This window comes from Ictidomys tridecemlineatus, chromosome 11, assembly GCF_052094955.1.
Source record: "Ictidomys tridecemlineatus isolate mIctTri1 chromosome 11, mIctTri1.hap1, whole genome shotgun sequence".
NCBI classification, from domain to species: domain Eukaryota; kingdom Metazoa; phylum Chordata; class Mammalia; order Rodentia; family Sciuridae; genus Ictidomys; species Ictidomys tridecemlineatus.
Window position 1 is genome coordinate 49,392,274 of NC_135487.1, and position 22,875 is coordinate 49,415,148.

Sequence of the window (22,875 nt, forward strand, 5' to 3'; positions counted from 1 at the left end):
AATTTGGTGTGCATGTCCAACATGTTCACACAATATTTAGTGTCCCAACAATATTTTTTTCCACCAATGGAACCTTTCTGTGTTTTGCAAATTTAAGTGCTAATTAAATTAACTTAGTTAAGTAACTATGACTTATCTCTTTCAAAATATTTTGTAAATAAGTGTAATTTTATCCAGCACAAAGATCAGCATTTGCTATATTAAATAATAATAGACTTTTTCTCAGTGCCATAATTTTAATTTAGTGCACCCGAACAAATAATCACTAAACAAGTAATGCTTGCCAGCTATTTTGTTAGTGTAAAATGTGGACCTTGAACTTAAAAAATAGAAATTTTAAATTTGATTATTAATAGTATATATCAAGGTAATATAGCATAGTATTTCACTTATTCATTCATTAATTTAACAAATATTTTTGATTGACTACTCTGTGCCATGCATTATTTTAAGTATTGATGAAGACTTTTGTAAAGAGACAGACCTAAACTTGAATCCTAGCTTTTTTCCTTAATAACTTGGCAAACTTGGATAAGTCTATCCTCAGCCCTTCTGAGTCCAGTTTCCTTATCTATATATTGGGAATATCAATATAAGTCATCTAACAGATGTAAAGTATTTAGCTAAGTAGCAGGTACAGAAAGTATTCACTTTAATAAAAAATAGCTTTGTTAATATTACGGAACTAAGGAATGGCTATAAGTCTTGATGGGATGACATGATGGAAGTATAATTTAAGAAAAGTTTTTCTAGTATTGTACACGGAGACCTCAAATTAGAGAGACTCTCTAAAGTTATCCAGATATAAAGTTATGATAGCATGGCCTAGCAAGGAAGGGGCAGATCTAATAGGTAATGTTGAAATTAGTCTGTAGGCCATAGCTTTTGTATAATAAGAGTCCACTTAAGTTTTGCATCTAAGGCACCGAAAATAGGGAATGATGCTGATGATAATTGGGAATTAGGTGAAAGGTACTAAGAGGATTTAATGATTAAAATAAGTTAGCATACTGTCAACTTTTTAATTCTGTGACTTTCTTATAAATTTAATGTCATTTGGAGAATTTTGTTAGTCCTGTGTTTCTTACCTCTTTATATCCTGTTTCTGATCTCAGTATTTCCCTGTTATGTACTATCTGGCATTTCTTTTTTCTCTCTTTTTCGGCACCAGGGATTGAACCCAGGACACTTACCACTGAGCGACACACTCAGCCATTTTTATTTTTTATTTTGAAACAGGATCTTGCCAGGTTACTCAGGGCCTTAATAAGTAGCTGAGGTTGGCTTTGAAGTTGCAATCCCCCTACCTCAGCTGCCCAAGCCACTGGAATTACAGGTGCATGCTACCATGCCTGATACTAACTGGCATTTCTTACACGAGATTTAAAAATCTTTGGTTTTTTTGTTATTCAGCAGCATTCTGTTCTTTGTGATCATTTTACTCTGAAGTATTTTGTTTAATTTTATACATTTCTGAGTTTATCTGACAAGTACTTGGTTATAAAAATACAGAACAAATTTCTAAAAGGATGATTAATTTTCTTCAAATACCTTAAATCTACTTTAAACAAGTTTGGGTACTTTAATTTCATCTTGAACAGAAAAGTATGGAATTGGGATATAGAATGGGATAGACTTCAGAAATTGAAAATTGTTGTAATAATTGTTGTAATGGTGTAATGGGGTAAGCATAAACCTGATTTTTTTTTTCCTTTTTTGAGTCAGGAGTCTTGCTATTTTGCCCAGGCTGGTCTTGAACTGCTGGGCTTAAACAATACTCCTGCCTTAGCCTCCTGTGTAGCTGGGACTACAGGTATGCACCATGCTCAGTAGCCACATTTTAAAACATAAATTCATACAATTAATGAAGGACTTGATTTATTGGAGGAAAATAAGAACTTTACCATGATACACGTGTATTTCTTTCTATTGGCCATATTTAGGTACTGAATTACTATTCTTTTTTTTAAATCCTAAATTCTGTCCATTTTCTTAGGTTCTATAATGTTTAAGGAATGTCAGGAATTTTCTGTTGAGAGAGGAATAGCTTCAACTTCCTTGCTAAGGCAGTCATGACTAAAATTAGAGTAGACCCTAAACTATGAGTTGTAAACTCCTGAGATGCAGTGCTTCCTATATTTAGACTTTTAACTAGAATATGCCTAAATACATGTGTTACACATTTGTGTATTGTATATTTATATGCACATACAGCACATATATTATACAGCCTATATGTTATAAATGTCTATATATATATTATATAGAATATATACTAACATATATCGTGTTATGTGTGTTTACCATATTCATGTGTTGTATACCACATATATTTTATAAAAAGTCTCTTTACATAACAATACAGATATAATCATTTCAAACTAAAAATAGGTCAGTCTATTAATTTTTTTCATAAAATTTATGAAATTGTGCCAAATAGTTTTGTTACAGTAGTTTCTTTTTCAAAATGTTTATAAGTTTACCCTGTGAATTGGGAGAATTCACATCAATTTTTCTCTTTATAAATTTATTTAACCTTTTAAGTATTCTTAAATACTAACAAAAAATTTACTCTTTTTACCTACTTGTTTTAACATTACTAAAAGCATAGGGTATCTTTATAAAAACAACAGTGATGAAGATAAGTTTCTTCTCTGACAAAATCAGGGGCAGATCTACTGCTTACTAATTCTTCTCACCTAAAATTTTGATAACAATGCGTTAGTCATATCAGAACAATGAAGTTCACTACAGTAATTTAAAAAAATGTAATTTTACTGGTATATTTGTTTTGATAGCTGTTTTCCACTTTAAAATGTGTAATTTGTGCTTTTCAGCATTCCCTTATATGTTATGAATGAAAAATAAATAAAGTTGTTTACATTTATATAAATTTACTTGAATTGGTAGAATATAGCACCACCTCATGCCCTATATAAGAATTACAAGCTATTGTTTTATTTCTGCTTTATTTTGTCAAAAAGTATACATGAAATTTCATATTCTATTCTAAAATTTAAAAAAAACTTATAGTGTCCTTACATTTTTCCCATAATACTCAAACTTGTCAACTTAATATATAATCCTTTCAAATTCATTTATTTGAATGAGCCACCAATTAATTAGTACTTTTTCATATTCTATTCTAAAATTTAAAAAAAACTTATAGTGTCCTTACATTTTTCCCATAATACTCAAACTTGTCAACTTAATATATAATCCTTTCAAATTCATTTATTTGAATGAGCCACCAATTAATTAGTACTTTTTTGTTTTAATTTGTAAAATTTTTGTCAGAGAAAAAGTATTGAGTGATTGAAAGTCTATCTATTTTCAAGGAAATTTTAAGTTGAAAGAGCATTGTATAGGGCTGGGGTTGTGGCTCAGTGGTAGAGCATGCTTGCTTAGCAGGTATGAGGAGTTGTGTTCGATCCTGAACACCATATAAAAATAAATAAAATAAAAGTATTGTGTCCACCTACAACTAAAAATAAAAAAAGAAAGAGCATTGTATATTTATTAACTCTGAAATATCTTAAGAAATCAAATGTTTCCTTTTGAACAGTGGAGCTATAAATTCTCCAAGTAATGTTATTTACTACCCAGAAGAGTCTAATTTTTATACTGAAGTTGAGTTGGTATCAATCATGTGGCATTTGTCTTATTCCTATAATAGCTGCTGTTCTACCATTTTCCATCTTATTAACCTATAGATAATATTGTAATATATAGTTAGGCAGTCTTTCCATAGTAATTTACAAATTCCCTTCTACTATTACATTATTTTATGAAATTGGAACTTAGGAAGATTTCTAATATTTAACTTCTTCCCAGCTAGATTTTTATAAAGTCATCTTCTGTCAGTCTGTGTACTGCCCCTAAAGTACCATCAGCTATGGAAAAATCCTTCTATCTGAGTTTCCTCAGTGGTACAAATTATATTTACTACTCACTATAGACAAATATACCAATACATGTATTAATTTCATTTAAATAATTAGGAGCTACTATACCATAATTACAGTGCAAGTATAGGAAATGTTGCAGCTACTAAAATTATGGGATTTTTTTCTTATTAAGAAAACTAAATAAGTTTATCTTGATACTTAAATGCATGGGTAATTTGAATAATAAGCTTCATTACACTTTCTTATAATAACATCATAAACAAGAAATTTCTATTAAAAACTGTCTTTAGAAAATCATGGCAGATATTTAAATGTGAAGTAAAACTTAGAATATAACTGGTAGACTAGAGAGAAAATAAGACCTACTTTACACCTTTGGTTTTGCTATCAGTGAGAACTGTGGCATTTACCTACCATTTTATTTTTCAGACTTTTTTTTAATCAGTCAAAAAGGAAGTATACAACTGGCTTGCTTTTGAGATTCTCTCTAACTTTAATACAAGTTGAGCATCCCTATTCTGAAAATCCCAAATGTTGCAAAATCTGAAACTTTTTGGGTGCCAACATGATAAGCACAAGTAGAATATTCCACATCTGATCTCATGTGAGGGGTACAGTTAAAATGCAGACACCCTAAAAATTTTATATAAAATTATATTCAGGCTATGTATATAAAATATATGTGTTTTGGATGTGGTCATGCACACCTGTCATCCTAGCAATTTAGGAGGCTGAGTCAGGAAGATTTCAAGCTTAAGGCCAGCCTTTGGCAATGTGGTGAGACGGTCTCAAAAAAAGGGGGGTGGTGGCTGAGGATGTAGAACAATGGCAAAGTTCCCCTGGGGTCAATCCCCAGTACGAAAATAAATAAATAAATAAATAAACAAACAAACAAACAAATAAATAAATAAATAAAATATTAAACAAAATGAATTTCATGTTTAGACTTGGATCCCATTCCTTATATATATACAGATAGTCCAGAATCTGAAAAAATCTGAAATCTAAAACACTTTTAGTGTCGAAGTTTTAGATAAGGGATACGCATCAATTAAATTAAAATTAATATAAAAGTATTACAGTATCATTTTTTGTTAGAAAATACTTGTAGCATTTAAAATATATAGAATGAATGTTTTATGTATCCATACCTTGATTAAGAAGTCATCTCTCATCATCTCCCAATTGTTTTCATAACACAGTATGGATCAAGTAATGGTAAAAATTATTATAGTATATGTCACTGGTGGTCTTGTAAAATTAGCATCATTGTTTTACAGAGCAATGTGGGAATACATGTCAAAACACTTAAATTATAGATGCTTTTTAACCTAAAAGTTCTCAGGGAAATAATTCATCAGAAGAGAAACGTACTCTTTTAGCATTATCTATGTTAATGAGAAATTGGAAATAACATAATCACTCAACAATTTAGAAATAGTTAAGCAAATAATGATATGTCCACTCAATTTTTAATCATAGACCCAGCTAATCGAAAAGGTACAGTTCTGTAGCATTAAGCACATTCACACTGTTGTGCAACTATTAGTACTTTCATGTCCAAGGCTTTGTTATTTGAAACTTGGCCTATTAAAACATAACTCACCATTTCTTTTTCTCTCAGCCCCTTGAAACCACCATTCTACTTTCTGATTTTGACTATTCTAGGTACTTCCTATAAGTGGAATCCTATAATATTTGTCCCTTTGTGTCTTGCTTAGTTCACTTAGCTTAATGTCTCTTTCATCCATGTGTTATAGCATGTGTCAGAATTTCATTCCATTTTGGGGTTAAAAAATATGTAAATGTATGAATATGCCATACTTTGTCTATGTATTCATCCATTAATGATGGACATTAGAATAATTTCACCCCTTGGCTATTGTGACCAGGGTTGCTATGAAAATTGATGTACAAATATCTGTTTTGAGTCCCTGCTTCCAATTCTTTCAGATGTATACCCAGAAATGGAATTACTAGATCATATGGAATTCTATGTTTAATTTTTTTTGAGGAATTAACATACCATTTTCCACAGTGGCTTTACCATTTTATATTCTTATGAGCAATGCACAAGGGTTCCAGTTTCTCCACATGCCCACCAATACTTCTTATTTTCTTTCTTTTCTATTCTTTTTATCTTTCTCCTTGTATTATAACCATTCAAATGAGTGGTAAAGTATTATCACATTATGGTTCTGATTGGACTTTTCCTAATGGTTAGTGATGGTTGGTTGCACATCCTTTCAAGTGCTTATTGGTTGTCTGTATATCTTTAAAGATATACAGTTCATTCAGTTCCTTTGCCCATTTTTAAAGATCTGTTTCCTTTGGGTTTTTTTTTCTTTATACATTTACAATTTTTAATTGACATAAAAAATTGTACATTTTTGTGGAGTACAGTGTGATACTTCAATACATATACTCAAGGTAAAATCAGGGTAATTAATATTTTTTTGTTGTTGGTTTTTAGTTCTTTATGTGTTCTGGATACAGTTTCCTTTTCAGATAATTTCAAATAATTTTCCCCATTACATGAGTTACCTCTTTACTCTTTTAATAATGTTCATTGAAGCACAAGTTTTTAGTTTTGATGAAGTCCAGTTTACCTAATTTTTCTTTTTTTGCCTGTGCTTTTGGTGTGATACAAGTAATCAATGCCAAAGAGAATGTCAGCTTTCCCTCTGTTTTCTTAAAGTTTTGTAGTTTTAGTACTTATCTTTAGGTTTTCCATCCATTTTGAGTTGATTTCTCTATTTGGTATAAGGGTTCAAATTCATTCTTTTTCATGTGGATATTCAGTTTCCCAGCCCCATTAATCGAAAAGACTGTCCTTCCCCTTATTTTATGGTCTTGGCACCCTTGTTGAAAATTATTTGATCACATATTTGAGTGGTTATTTCTAGACTGTCCATTCTGTTCTATTGGTTTATACGTCTGTCTTTATGCCAGCACCACACTATTTTGATTACTGTGGTTTTGTAGTAAGTTTTGAAAAGTGTGACTCTTCCAACTTTTTTTTTTCAGTAGCAGAATATTTTGAATATAATGTTAGAAACTAAAAACAAAAACATAAAATGATATTTGTTAGAATGTAAAAACATACGTCTCTGTAAAGGTCACTATTAGAAAGGACTATATGGAAATCAGAGTAGGATGTAAAATTATAGGGATTTTTTTCTATTTTATATTTCTTATTTTAAATGTATTAAAATATTAAAATAATTATTACTTGGAAAATGATGCATAAGTATATGTTAATATAATGTAGTCTTTAAAAAATGAGCAAGAAATTAATTTCAATGTAAATTATTTTTGGCCTTGCTTTTTCAGTGCCATCGTAAATCTTTCTATAATGGATTAAAAATTATTGTGATGTTATTGTTATAGAGCTAATGCCTGCCCTTTGTATAGTTATCAATTTTATTAAAGCCTTGAGCCTAATATCTATATGTCCTTACAAATATCATTTAAAATCTTTCTTTATAAAATCACTTCAAAGCCTCATTAGCACTCTATTTTTGGCATTATGAATAGAACAGAAATATGTCTTAGATTAGTTAGGCAAGCCTACTAATGATAAAGTGAAAAGCATTTTGCATACATGGTACAGTTTCTCAGTTTCAATAAGGAATTCTTGCTCTCCAGAAAGAATATAGCTCAGTTGGTAGAGTCCTTGCCTCATATGACAAGGCCCCGGGTTCAGTCCCCAGCACTACACAAAAAAACAATAACAACAGCAAAATACTTTCTGTTCAAAATGTGCCATTTTCAAATTTTACTTAATTCTAGTTATAAGATTCTTTATAGACACATTATTTCAGACTAGGAGAAGGAATTTATCTAGACTACGAAGTAGTGGAAGCAATATAGAAAGGTCTTTCTTCAAAATGATATTTTATATTTATTAGCATAATTCTATAGCTATGAAACTTTTATTCAATGTTCTTCTAGTCACCTTGATTTGAAGTATTTACTTTGGTTGTTGTAAACTTTATCTTTAAATACAATATCACTTTTTCTTTCAATACATTTGTTTTAGTATTTCTTACTTCTTCATTCTTACTGTGATCCCAGCAGTACTCTTAAATTATTACACACATATTTATTGCTTTGCTTCAATACTTCTTCCACTTTGGTGAACTTTGTTTTTCGTATTTATTCTCCATTATATAATTTTCAAATGATGTTGATTCTTCATTGCATAGTTCACTGATTGCTCACTCAGTTTATAGCAATGTCACCCCTCCATTAATCAGACCATATATATTTGTTGAGCACCTACAATATGCTAGTTATGACTAATTTCTGTCGTGCCTATTACTTTCCTAAGTTGCACATTCTTGGAGGGCAATGACATTTTTAAAAATGACATTTTTAAAAATATCTTCCTTGGATTTCTTCTTATTAACTATGCTAGAAACACTTAATAAATGTTGTTTGAATATTATTGTTTTTCATTTCAGGACTGGCAATACATACAATCAAAAGGCTGCTTCTTCTTAGAAGAGGATGGCGAAATCATTAGTCATCAATACAGGATGCAAATAGCTCAAAAGTCCATGATTTATCTAACAATTAAGCCATTAAACCTGAGTCAAGTCGAAGGCAAGTTTAAATTTTCTATTTATTTTTTAAAATATCAACTTGTACCCTCTCTTAAAACATTTATATGAGTACTTAGTAGTCTTTGTTAGTGAAGAAAATAATCTGCCCAGGTAAGAAACAAATAATTATGTTGCAAGAAAGATAGTGTTACTTTATACATTGACTGTATTACCAGTTGCTTTGTGTTTCTGTTTGTGTTTAAAGCATGTTTTATTAAAATAAAATGTTACCTGTTTCTTCATGATATAGAATTAATGTTTATATGCTAATTAATCTTAGTCTTTTCCATTTATTCTTTTAAAATTAATATGTCTAACAGAAGTTCTATAGGAGCATAATTTGGGATATGAAACTGCAAGTAATTTTGGGGGGAGAGGTACTGGGGATTGAACTCAGGGGCACTTGACCACAGAGCTATATCTCCAGACCTATTTTGTATTTTATGTAGAGACAGGGTCTTACTGAGTTGCTTAGCACCTCACGTTTGCTGAGGCTACCTTTGAACCAACAATCCTGCCTCGGCCTTCCAAGCCACTGGTATTATAGGCATGTGCCACTGTGCCTGACTTGCAAGTAATTTTTAATACCTTTGAAGTCCATGTCTGTGACTGAAACAATCTTTATTAATAATCTTTACATTCTTTTTTAGTTAAAAATTAGTAATTTCATGCCATCTAAAAAGTTTATTAAAACTGGGCTGGGGTTCTGGGATTGTGGCTAATCGGTAGAGCACTCGCCTAGCATGTGGGAGGCCCTGGGTTCGATCCTCAGCACCACACACAAAAATAAATAAAATAAAGATATTGTGTCCAACTACAACTGAAAAATAATTAAAAAAAAAAAAACTGGGCTGGGGATATGGCTCAGTTGGTAGAGTGCTAACGTTGTATGCACAAAGCCCTGGGTTTAATCTCCAGCACCACACACAAAAAAACTGTTGATATAGAATTTTTAATCAGTGAAAGATGTCTCTAGGGATGCTTTGCCCAAATATCCTTTTATATTGATTGTTCCAAGTTAATCTTTTATGTTTTCATATAAACATTTTATTGCTAGAGGGAGTTTCCCCCACCTCCTAAAGCAGTGATTTTGAAAGTTTTCCCTGTATGTTTTGTCATTTACTTAAAATACAATATAGTTGATACTTTAAAATAATAATTTCAGTAGTAATTTTTCAGAGGTGAATCAAGATAGTCATGCAAATTTAGCCTTAAGTCTCTGTATTCTTATGAATTATTCTTTTATTCATTTATTTATTAAGTATTTATTGAGAGACTTATATGCCAAGTATCAATTTAGGTGTATCAGAGTACAAAAAAAGACAAAAATAACCCTTCTCATTAACTTATGTTTTAGTGAGGGTAGCAATACATAAATGTAATAAATAGGAAAAAGCATGAAATGTTATAAAGTAGTAAGTGCTATGGGAAAAAACTCAGAGGGGAAAAGGGTGTGAATGTTTATGGTAAGTGGGTTGCTGTTAAAATGGAGTCAGTCTATGCTTTGTTAAGAAAGTGATGTATGATCTCAGTGACTTAGGAGGCTGAGACAGGGAGGTTGCAATTTTGAGGCCAGGCTCAACAAATCAGTGAGGCCCTAAGCAATGTGGTAAGGCCCTATCTCAAAAAATAAAAAAGACTGGGGTATAGCTGAGTGGTAAAGCACTCCGGAGTTCAATCCCTAATACCAATAGATAGATAGATAACAGACATATGAACAAAGACTTTGAAACAGGTTTATCAATTATCAACTAATTCATAACAAAGTTTCCCAAAACTCAGTGACTTAAAAACAATTGAATATTTGTTTACTCTATATGTGTAGTAGATAGTTTTTATAGTCTGAACCAGGCAGGCTTGGCTTTTCTCTGTAGGGCAATCTCATATATCTGTGGTCAACTACATGTTAGTTTATGGCTGGCCTTTGCTGATTTTGGCTGGGTTCTTTCTTGAATATAGTGTCTCAGCTGGGACAACTTGACCCTGCTTCAGATGACTTCTCATCCTCCAGTAAGATAGCCTGACCTTGTTCTCATGGTGTAACAAGAATCTACAAAAGAAAAACAGAAAGCACAATAGGATCTTCTGAGGTCTAGGCTCAGAACTGGTACAGTACACAGGCGAGTCCAGATTAATATTGTAGGGAAATAGACTTGATCTTTGATGGAGGAGCCACAAAATCACATTGCAAAAGGCTGTTAATACTTGAGGGACAGCCATTTTGCTGTTTTCCACAGAAGGCAAACAAATAAGTTTTATGGGTGTAGGAATGGTGAAAAGGATGGGTGGAGGAGGAGGCAGAGCATTCCAGGTAGAGAAAGTACTGCATGCAGAGGCTTGAGGTGAGAGTATGCTGATGTTGGAAGAATGGAGGCTAGAGTGTCTGGAATGTAGTTGGTAAGAAGAAAGTAATAGGAAATCAAGATGAGGAGGAACAAGGACATAAACTAGAAGGGATTTTTTTTCCCCTAGTGAGGACTTGGGCTTTTACTTAGAGAAATGAAGTTTTCCTTATGACTAGAATCAAAATTTTTCTCTTTATCATTGATTTTTCAAGCAGTTTGAATATATAAGTGTTTTTTTGTTTTGTTGTTGATATAATTGTTTTGATTGGTGGATTTAATTGTTTGGCATTTATTCTGTGGAGGGTTCTCTGACCTTTTTAGATTTGTGACTTCTTGTCTTTCATTTTGTTTAGGAAATCTTCCTTTATTTCTTCAAATATTTTTTTGCCCTCTTTGTTCTTCCACTGGTTGATGCCTGACATCTCTTCCTTTGCTACACCACCACAGATAAGCCAGTGCTTATATCCAGGTCTCTCTTTTGAAAAGACTGTCTTTCAGGCTGCTTAGTTGCCCTATGACCTCAAGTCTGATGAGTTCAAGAAAAGTTATAATTTTTTAAATATTTATTTAGTTGTAGATGAACATACAGTATCTTTATTTATTTTTATGTGGTGCTGATGATTGAACCCACTGCCTTACACATACGAGGTAAGCACTTTACCACTGAGCTACAGCCTCAGCCCCAAGAAAAGTTATAATATTGTAGTTTACTCACTTTTTCTTATTGTTCAAGCAATACTCTTAGTTTTCTACTGCACTAGAAGATCATGAGTAGAAGGCAGGATATATTCTGACCTATATTTCAGCAAGAGCAGTCAGATTGATCTTTTGTTTGTTTGTATTTTTTTTTTGTAGTTGTAGATGGACAGAATGCCTTTATTTTGTTTGTTTATTTTTATGTGGTGCTGAGGATTGAACCCAGTTCCCCACACGCGAAGGCAAGCACTCTGCCACTGAGCTACAGCCCCAGCCCCAGGCTGATCTTTTGAAAATATTTATGACTGAAGAGTAATCAAGAGATACCAAAGAGTCTACATGGGATGTTATTGCAGAATTCTAGAAAAAGTTGGCAATGTTTTGAACTAGGTTGTAGGCAGGAGGGGTGATAGAGATTCTGGGCATATTTTGAAAGTAGAACTAGAGGTATCCTGAGAACTGGTTTTGTATGTGAGAAAAGACAGGAGTTTAAAGATGATTCCAAGATTTTTGGATTGAGTTACCATTCCTTCTGATATAGAGATGAGGATAGATGGTAGTTATTTTTAAGGGATTCAAAAGGTCAAGAGTCCATTTTTACAAACAGAAATTTGGTGAAAATGTCAAATAGGCATTTTGTTATATGGGACTGACATTTAAATGAAAGGTTCTAGCTGGAGATTTTAATTTTGGGGTTGTGAATACATAGAAGGTTTCTTTTACTTGGGACCTAGCACAGGTAAGCCAGTGCTAATCCCATCTCTTCCAGAAAAGGTCTGCATTTCTTTGATTTTGGGTATCTTGGTTACTCTGCAGCTTGAGCTTTGGGGAGTTCAAGAAAAGTTAGGATTTTTAGAAAGTGAGTATATAGAGAATGTCTTCATAGGTCACTATATGTAGTATATGGCTTATTGCAAATGTTAAGATGTTTGCATATAAAATGGAATGTGTATTTCTTTTTAAAAACTCCAAGGGGGAAATAACCTAACAGTTTCTTTTTTAAATAGGAAAAGAGCAAAAAGTGATTATTTATTTTAATGTGTTTGGATATTTTTGTTTGTAGGAAAACTATCCCCTTGGTCATCAGTTGATACTGCCTTATATATTCTTAAGGAAAGTGAAAGTCAATCAAATCTACAGCTCGTGTGTTTTACTGAACAACGAAATAGAGAAGTATACATATTTATTTTCTAATTTTAATTTTAAAATATAGTATTAACTCAAGTTTAGGGAAAATTATCATTTTTCTGTATTTATTTTTTTTAATTTATATTCTACCAATTAAGTTATACAGCACTTAAATAAGTAGATATATATATGTATTTATATACATATATATATGTTTTATTAATTGTGAAGGACATTTTCTTGTTTACTGAGATTTTTAAGTATTGAGGATTAATTGGCAGGTTTGTCTTCATTACTTGTAAGTTGTTTGAAATCATATTTTATTTTCCTCTTTTCTAAATGCCCTATGCCTCACATGTGAACATTTTTTTTGTTATGCTTAATAAAAAAGATTGATACCAGTAGATGCCCCTCTCCCAAATACAAGCAATTCCAAAATTTGGAAAAGTTGCTCTAAATGTTTGTCTTACTTATACTAGTACTGCAAAAGAGAAAGAGATTTCTATCCTCAGGCTTGACTCATAGAGTCTATATTATAGACTCAAAAATTGACTGATGTGAAGAAATGCTTTTAAATGTTTTTATATGATACCCTTGGAGTTGTTCTTATATTTTCTAATTATATATTTACTCAAAGGCCAAATATGTGAAGTAGATACATAAATGTGACTGTTTATTTTATGAGGTCGACAAAATACATCTGCTACACAACCAACAGAAATAATACTATTCAAGGGCTTACTGCAATATCATATTTAATCTTTATATAGGCCCAACAACAGACAAACATTCCCCTGATGGAATGTTATATAAAAGTCTTTATTGTAGGCTTCCTAACAGACAAGAATAGTTATAGGCAAGAAAAAAATAAAATGGCAGAAGTTAATGTTTTGACTCTTCTTCAGAACTGACTACAATGTTAAAGTTCAAGATAAAGCATCACCTAAAACAATGGCTTTTCCCATTTTGTTATGGATGAAATTGCTTTCTCATGAGATTGTATGTGTTTAAAAAAAATTAGTGGTAGCAAGGCCATAATAAAGTTTTTTGAAAGAGTTTCTATTTACCACTTTAGTGTATAGACTTTTGTGTATTGGTAATATGTCATTTACAAATGACTTTTTAATCTGTATTTTTAGTTTCAAATTATTTAAGAAGAGTTTGGTGCCCATGAAAAACTTTCTATTTGCCATTCATATGTTAGTAAGCGGCAAAATATTTTTTTTTAAAGTCTTGTATGTAAGTCCACACCTGGACAATCTAAAAGATTATGTTTTCCAAAAGATGGATTGGTAAATGTATAGTCTTCAAAATGACCTTCAGTTATATTGATTGTATCTTGTATCAAAGTAGGACATGGTGACCTAAGGATTATGGTTCCCCTTACAAGTCGGGGCAGAAATAACACTGTATTTTGAGTGTGAAACTCCAGGATGAACTAAACTATGCCTGGGTTTTGAAATGAATTTTTGGACACAATACCTGACAGGATTCCTCTGGGCTAGTCCATATTAAAGGGCAAATAATTGTGTTTAGCTCTTATACATAATTAGAAAATACATAGGTTTAATATATTTGACAGATGAACCTTGTTTATATGAAATGTTTAGGTTCCAGAAAGCTCTTAGGAGGTATAGAGAGGAATACTATTTGCTTTCTTTTATAGGAAACTAAAATGTTTTCCTATACAAATGTCTTGATACTACATTATAAATATCTAATATTTGATAGAAATATAGTTTTATATAAGGCAGGATTATCTGGGATTCTGCATCTGCTTTTAATAGTATATGTTACATAAGTAGTAAAATACCACTACGTAATTGGGCTTTTACAAAAATGTTTAATTCATACAAATAATGGACTATTTAAATTTAAAAAATTTTTATTTTGTGTCTTTGGAATCTGGTTTACATATTATATATTTATATTTCAATCCTAGCAGGAAACCATAATCTGGAAATTTTACTTTTCTCAAAGGAGCTCAGTGTTTGCATTAAAAAATTATCCTAAGATTAGTCTTTTTTCTCTTTGAAGACATTTTCATTATAAACATATTTGAAGATTACTGGGGAAGATTTAGAAGATATACAACTTCTATCTATTATAGTTTTAGGCAATTTTTAACATATATAAAGAACTAAATCCAACAGTCTTGTACTTGGATTACTATTAAGAAAATAATTTGAAGCCTGTGAAAGATTTATAGAACTATAATAGAATAGGTGAACATTGATTTTAAAAATAATTTATAATGCTTCCCTTTCAGAAGAAAATTAAAAGTCATCAAGACTCATGTTGTTTTGTTTAATTCTTTTGAGAAAAGGTGTTTGGATGGACTGGTGAACTAGGACCTGGAATTTACTGGTTAATTCCTTCTACAACTGGCTGTAGGCTAAAGAAAGAAAGAAAACCAATAACAGAAGAAGCCCAACTTGTGTATAGAGATGAAACAGGAGAATTATTTCTTACAGAGGAATTTAGGTAAATTTTTGTTTTTTTAAGTTTAAACTGGAGCAGCTGGGCTCAATGGCACATGCCTGTAATCCAGGTTGAGGTAGAAAGATTGAAGTTCAAGGTCGGCTTCTCAGTTTAACAAGATACTGTCTCAAAAATAAAATAAAAAGGGCTGGGAATGTAACTCAAAGGTAGAGCACCACTGGGTTCAATTCCCAGTACAGTTAAAAAAAAGATTTAAACTCTAACATCTAGACCAGTAGCCTGTCTTTCTACCTTTCCTTTGTTTAGCTCCCATCCCATCCTTGTATTTTAATTTAGTAACTCAATTCTTGTGAAAATGTAGATGAACCTGGAAATTATTATGCTAAAGAAATAAAGCAGGTTCACAAAGACAGATACCTCATGATATTACTTACATATAGAATCTAAAACAGTCAAACTCATATAAGCAAATAATAGAATGATAGTTACCAGGGTCTAGGTATAGTGGGATGATTGGGAGATGTTGATTGAAGGATACAAAATTTCATTTAGGCAGGAGGAATAATAATAAAAGAATATCTGTTGCATAACTGGTGACTATAGTTTACAACAATGTACTGTAAACATGAAAATTGTTTAAATAGTAGGTTATAAATATTCTCACCACAAAGAATATTTGAAATAACTGCTATATTATTTAGTCTGATTTAATCATTCTACAATATGTGTGTATGATGTTATGAACCATGAATATATATTTTTAAAAGAACTTATTCCACTACGCAACTGAAAGTGTCCATCCATTCAAAAATCTGAGATTATCATTAATTTCTGGGTTCCAAACTTTTGACAAGTCAACATTAGTTACACATCTACTAACATCACTCCCACTAGACACTGCCTTTAGAAATAGATCCTGATAGTTGGATTCTTGATTTTGATAACTGTCAAATATGGAATCCAAAACTTAGGTAATTCTCCTTTACCCTGATTATCCATGTTAAGATTTGCCCATAGGCAGAGAGGAAAAGGAGGGAAAAAAAGGAAATTACTAGTATTTATTAAGTTTCTACTCTGTATTAAGATACTATGATTGCTTTAGAAGTTTGTTTATATCATTTATTACTAGACTGAGCCCAGAATGCACTTGGATACAGAATAGTTCACAAAAGTTACTTCCTTTGAATATTTTCCTCATAGCAACCTTCCTTAGTCTAGTTGTCTTAAAGACAAGAATTCATTTTCTATTTTTATAATTTTAGGTCAACTTTATTAGACATATTTGAAGTAATTGATTTAGATGGAAATGGTCTTCTTAGTCTTGAAGAATATAATTTTTTTGAATTGAGAACAAGTGGTGAGAAATGTGATGAAGATGCTTGGGCTATCTGCAAAGGTAGGCACTTCTCTTTTTCTAATGATATGTAGAAAAATATATAACATTCTTTTATTCCTAAGAAGAAGCCAAACTTCTCCATGGAATATTATGATAGCATTTAGGATGATTTAAAAATAGTAGCATTACATGTAGATTATAAAACTTAAAGGTTTATTTTTCTTAAACTGATGATGTGATACTTAAGTTAAAAGAAAATGTGAATTACTTAATTGTAATTTCATCTTTTAACCTATTCTGAGGCTTAAAGATGAAAAAAACTGTCCTAGTTCTTGATACCACTGAGCCATTCCCTGTGCCCAGGAGAGGGCAGCAGAGAGTTAATAAACTGGAGTTAAAAAAATTAAGAGGTCCTGAAAGTTGTTTATATATTTAAAAAATTTCTTAATGGTATTTTTTTGTATTTGAGTTGAATTAAAAATTTCCATATTGAAGCCCCAAATGCCAAGATGGACAGAAAACATAATTTAAAATGAGACAAAGTCATTTGCCACTTAAGATGAGTCTGGGATGAAGTAGGACCTGAGTATTTAAATCAAGTTTAAAGGGGAACAACAAAGCCATATCCATATATAGATTACAGAACAAGAAGTATGAGGAGACCAGAATGCAGCATATGCTGTCCCTGGGATAGTAATATATGCTTCTCAAAATTGTTTAAGCTTGGGTGAGTCGGTGAGCCAGGTTGGAGTCTATTTATCTAAACAGCAAGTAGGGTAGAAATATTATATCATTAATATAAAAATTTTATATTGTACAACTTTTTAGGTAAAAATAGCCAAGTTAAATTAGCCAATGATAACAAATATATATGTTGATTTATAATATTAAACTTTGACTAAGTTTGATAATATACATAATAGTGTTATCTTTAAGAAGGTATAATTATCATAACTTTAATGATATAATCTCAATTTGTTGGCAACAAAGCACATTCCATAAGAGTGAATCATAATTAGGTTTTTCTTATGGTGAAATTGTTGATAAATAAAATTCTAGTCTAATAGTTTAATTAAATTGGCAGTGTGAAAATTTATATTTTTTGAGAACTTTTCATTTATCAGGTTCTGATCTGAGCAATTCTACATATCAATTCTGTGAGGCAGTGGTATTTTATTCTTACATTACAAATAAGGAAATAGAATCAAAGAGACTGAATAGCTTGGCCAAAGTCACACAGCAAGAAAGTTTCACAGTTGGGTTTTATAGCTAAGCAGTCAGACTTCAGAACCTTAAGCTTCCTGCTATCAAAAAGTTCCAAAAATGATTAACTTAAAATGATTGGGGAGGTCTGGGAATGTAGCTCAGTGATAGAGTATTTGCCTAGCATGCATATGGTCCTGGGTTCAATCCCCAGTACCAGATGGGAGAAAAGGATTTGAGGGGAATATCTCCTTCACTGACATTAATAATACTGTAAACTAATGTGAGCTTTTTATTTTCTGAAATGTTTACCTTCATCATCGCATGTAATATTATTTCAATCATTTTTCCCCTTGATAATAAAAATGTTATTTAGCTGTAAGATAATCTTTTTTTTGAGATGGGATTTCATTTTGTTGTTGGGGCTGCCTTAAACTTGGGACTGTAATGCCTTAGCCTCCTGAATAGCCGAGATATAGGTATGCATGCACCAACATGCTAAACTAAGATTATCTTAATTAATTTTTTTTAGACTTAAAGGTAGCTTCACTTTTATTTTGTTCATAGTCTGTTATTTTGTTAGAGCAGTTTTAGATTTACAGAAAAATTGAGTAGGAAATATAGAGCTCTCCCATATATCTGTTCCCTATCCATCCTCACCAAGTTTCCCTTATTATTAACATCTTCAATTACTATGGTACATTTGTTTTAATTAATGAGCCAATATGGATATATTATTATTAACTACAAGTTTACAGTTTATAAAAGGGTTCACTCTTGTGTGGGTTTTTATAAATATGTCATGTATCTGCCATTACAGTATTCTACAGAATAGTGTTACTGCCCTAAAATTTCCCTGAGCTCCATCTATTTACCTACTATCTGTCCCCCATACTTCTGGCAACCACTCATGTAATTTGCCTCTTCCAGAGTATCACATATTGGATCCACACAGTATGTACACTTTTCTGAGTGACTTCTTTCACTTTTAACAATGTGCATTTAAAATTCCTTCAGATCTTTTCATGGTTTTATAACTCATTTTTCTTTTTGCTAAATAATTTCTATTGTATAAATGCACCACAGTTTGTATCTATCCACTCATTTATAGAGGAACATCTTGATGGCTTCCAGTTTTTAGAAATTATGAGTACAACTGCAACAAAACTTGTGTGCAGTTTTTTGTGCAGAGAGGTTTTCAACTCATTTAAATTCATTTTAATTTAGTGATTGCTAAATTGTATCACGAGACCATGTTTAACTTTGAAAGAACTGCCTGTCTTACAAAGTGTCTGGTACCAGTTTTGCATTCCCACCAAAAATGAATTAAAATTCCTGTCGTACCACCTTCTCATTAGCATTTGTTATTGTTAGTTTTCCAGATTTGGGTCATTCACATATAAGTTATATCTTACTATTGTTTTAATTTGCAGTTCTCTAATAACATATAATGTTGAACATTCTTTTTGTTTATTTATTTGCCATCTATGTATCTTCTTTGGTGAAATATCTGTTTAGATCTTTTTGCCCATTGTTTAATTGGGATATTTGTTTTCTTATTATTGAATTTGAAGAGTTCTTTGTGTATTTTGAATACAAGTACTTTTGTTGTGTGGCAGGTCTCAGAAAATACACAAAATCCCAGTTTTGTCCAAATTAAAGAGTCTTTATTTAGCCAGCTGCTACTGCTCCCTGAAGGATTCATAACTGTCTCTGAAAGGAACAGTCCTGAGCCTGAGCATTTAGGACATTTAAAGGCAAAAACTGCAAAAACCACATCCGGGTTGACATAGCTGTAAGCAAGCAGGTGTAGAAGCTGAATTGGGCAGTTAGCAAGACAATGCAATGGGTAAAATGGTATTTCCCATGGGACTTTCCAGGTTGGCATAGCAGCAAGCAAGCTAAAGGGAAGTGGGTCAAAATGACCCTAATTGAGTACAAGTTAGAGAATGGTTGCTAAAGTCTGGACAATCAATCTCTGACAAGGTACATTGCCCAAGAAAAATGGAAAGCAAAGAGAACAATTTTACATTGTATAAGAATTGCTATTTTGTGTTGCCAAGTATGCTATGCTAGGTGACTATTAATAGGTACAGAGGCGAGGCTTCTTACATGATATGAAGTCTCAGAGTGAAATTGAGTCTGTTTTGTCATTGCCCATGTAGCCTGGCCCATACACTTTATCTGGATGTGTATTTGGCAAATGTTTTCTCCTGGTCAGTGCTTTGTATTTTAATTCTTTTAACAGTGTCTTTCTGAAAGCAGACTTTTTTTTTTAATTAGAGCATCATAATTATATATAGTAATGGGGTTCATTTTGACAAAATCATACGTGCAAAGAATTTGTTTTCTCTTTCCCCATATTTTTTTTCCTTCCCTCTTCTCTCCCCATTTTTTCTCTCCTCTACACCGTACTAAACTTCCTTTCTTCTATATACACATAAAGGTGAAATTTCCTTTGGTACCTTTATATATTGATATAACATGATTTTGTTAAATTCACTCCCTTTATCTTCCCCTTTCCCTTCCTTCCTCCCTCTTTTGTTCTCCTTCTATTCCACATTCTTCCCTGTATCTTTATGATGTCCAATCGCCCTCTCCATCCACCGTTTTTTCTTTGTTTTGCTCTAGCTTCCACATATGAGAGAAGACATTTGATCCTTGATTTTCTGAGTCTGGTTTATTTTACTTAGCATGGTTTTCTCCATTCCTATCTACTTACCAGAAAATGCTATTATTTCATTCTTTGTGACTGAGTAAAACTCCATTGTGTGTGTATGTGTGTGTGTGTATATATATATATATATATATATATATATATATATATATATATATATATATATATATATATATGAGAGAGAGAGAGCACATTTTCTTTATCCATTCAGCTACTGAAAGGCATCTGAGTTGATTCCATAATTTGGCCATTGTGAATTGTGTTGCTATAAATGTTGAGGTGGCTGCATGGCTTTAATGTGCTGATTTGAGATCTTTTGGATAAGTATGGAGGAGTCGGATAGCTGGGTCATAAGGTAGTTCCATTTCTAGTTTTTTAAGGAATCTCCACACTGCTTTCTAGAGCAGTTGTACTAATTTGCAGACCACCGACAATTTAAGAGTGCACCTTTACCCTCACATCCTTGCCAACACTTATTTATTATTCATGGTTTTTTTTTTTGTTGTTGTTGATAGACCTTTATTTATTTATATGTGATGTTGAGAATCAAACCCAGTGCCTCACACATGCCAGGCAAGTGTGCTACCGCTGAGCCTGAGCCCCAATCCCAGCCCCATATTCATGTTCTTGATAATTACCATTCTGACTAGAGTGAGATGAAATCTTAATGCAGTTTTCATTGATTTGCATTTCCATAATTGCTAGAGATACTGAACATTTTTTCATACATTTTTTGGCCATTTGTGTTTCTCCTTTTGAGGAATTTCTGTTTAGTACTTTGCCCATTTATTGATTGGGCTGTTGGCTTTTTTGGCATTGAGTTTTTTGAGTGATTTATATATTTTATTTATATAATCCCCTGTCAGAGGAGTAGCTGGCAAAATTCTCCCATTCCATAAACTCTCACTTCATGTTCTTAATTTTTTCCTTTGCAGTGCAGAAGCTTTTAAATGTAATGGAATCCCACTTATTGATTCTTGGTTTTATTTCTTGAGCTTTAGGGGTCTTATTGAAGAAGTCAGTGCCTGCACCTTTATGATAAGTGTGTTGGATCCTGTTTTCTTTTAGCAGTTGCAAGTATTCTGGTCTAATTTCTAAGTCTTTGATCCGTTTTTTATTTGACTTTTGTATAGGGTAAAAGATAGGGATCTAAATTAATTCTTCTACATATGGATATCAAGTTCCCCCAGTATCATTTATTAAAAAGACTGTCTTTATATTTTTGGTATCTGTCAAATATCGGTGACTGTAACAATTTGGGTTTGTCTCTGTGTCTTCTATTCCATTGGCCTTCATATCTATTTTGATGCTAATACCATGCTGTTTTTGCTATTATAGCTCTGTAGTATAATTTAAGATCAGGTATTGTGATGCCTCCTGCATTAGTTTTCTTGTTCAGAATTGCTTTGGCTTTTCTGGTTCTCTTATTTTTCCAAATGAATTTAGGACTGTTGTTTTCTAGTTCTGTGAAGAATTTCATTGGTAATTTAATAGGGATTGCATTAAATGTGTATATTGCTTTTGGTAGTATGATCATTTTGACTATATTAATAATAGACTTCATTTTAATGAAGTCCCACTTAAGAATTTTTATTTTTTCATGGATTATGCTTTTGGTTTGTGTGCTTTTTTTGGGAGGGGGTACTGGGGATTGAACTCAAGGGCACTCGACCACTGAGCCATATCCCCAGCCCTATTTTGTATTTTATTTAGAGACAGGGTCTCACTGAGTTGCTTCAGTGCCTTGCTTTTTGCTGAGGCTGTCTTTGATCTTGCAATCCTCCTGCCTCAGCCTCCCGAGCCACTGGGATTACAGGCATGCACGTCCATGCCCAGCAGTTTGTATGCTTTTGATGTACCACCTAAAACCCCATCAGCAAACCCAAAATTGTCTGGATTTTCTGCTATATTATCTTCTGGAAGTTTTACAGTTTTATGTTTTACATTTAAGTCTTTGAGCCATTACAGTTAATTTTTGTGAAACATGTAAGGCCTGTGTCTAGATTTATTTATTTTTGCATGTGGATGTTCAGTTGTTTCAGTACCACTGTTGAGAATACTTTATTTTCTTTATTGAATTGTCTTTGCTCCTTTGTCAAATATTAGTTGTTTGAGTGTATTTTAGGTCTTCTATTCTGTTCCATTGAGTTATTTGTCAATTCTTTCTTCCACCAGTAGTACCACACTGTCTTAATTACTATAGTTTTATAGGAAGTCTTAGAGTCAGGTGTTGATACACCTTTTAAACATTGTTAAGTATTAGGAACTTTAAGTTTCAAAAGTTTATTAGTCATTATGAATCTCTATAGTATCAAGACCCACTTTTTTAAAGTAAAAATTTTTTGTATTACATATCAAATATTAACTTTTTTCATCTGTTACCACATAATAGCTCCAACATTCCTCTTCATAGCTACCATTTCTCTCCATGATTTAATTTCATATTTTTTTCCTTGCAAAGGTATAAGTCACTTTTACCTCTAAACATTTTTAACTATTAAACAGTCAACCTGTTTCAGACAGGGTATTTCTC

The 22,875-nt window shown here is 32.1% G+C and overlaps 1 protein-coding gene across 3 annotated transcripts in view; it reads left to right on the forward strand.

Annotated features, from left to right (window-relative positions):
• Efcab7 (EF-hand calcium binding domain 7) overlaps window positions 1-22,875 on the forward strand; it is a 45,914-nt gene that overhangs the window by 9,547 nt on the left and 13,492 nt on the right. For all 3 annotated transcript variants that reach the window (XM_021734833.3, XM_021734832.3, XM_021734837.3), the window contains 4 exons: window positions 8,375-8,516; window positions 12,620-12,729; window positions 15,011-15,168; window positions 16,389-16,522. In XM_021734833.3, the coding sequence (XP_021590508.1) occupies window positions 8,375-8,516; window positions 12,620-12,729; window positions 15,011-15,168; window positions 16,389-16,522 (544 nt within the window). The remainder of the gene's footprint in view (window positions 1-8,374; window positions 8,517-12,619; window positions 12,730-15,010; window positions 15,169-16,388; window positions 16,523-22,875) is intronic.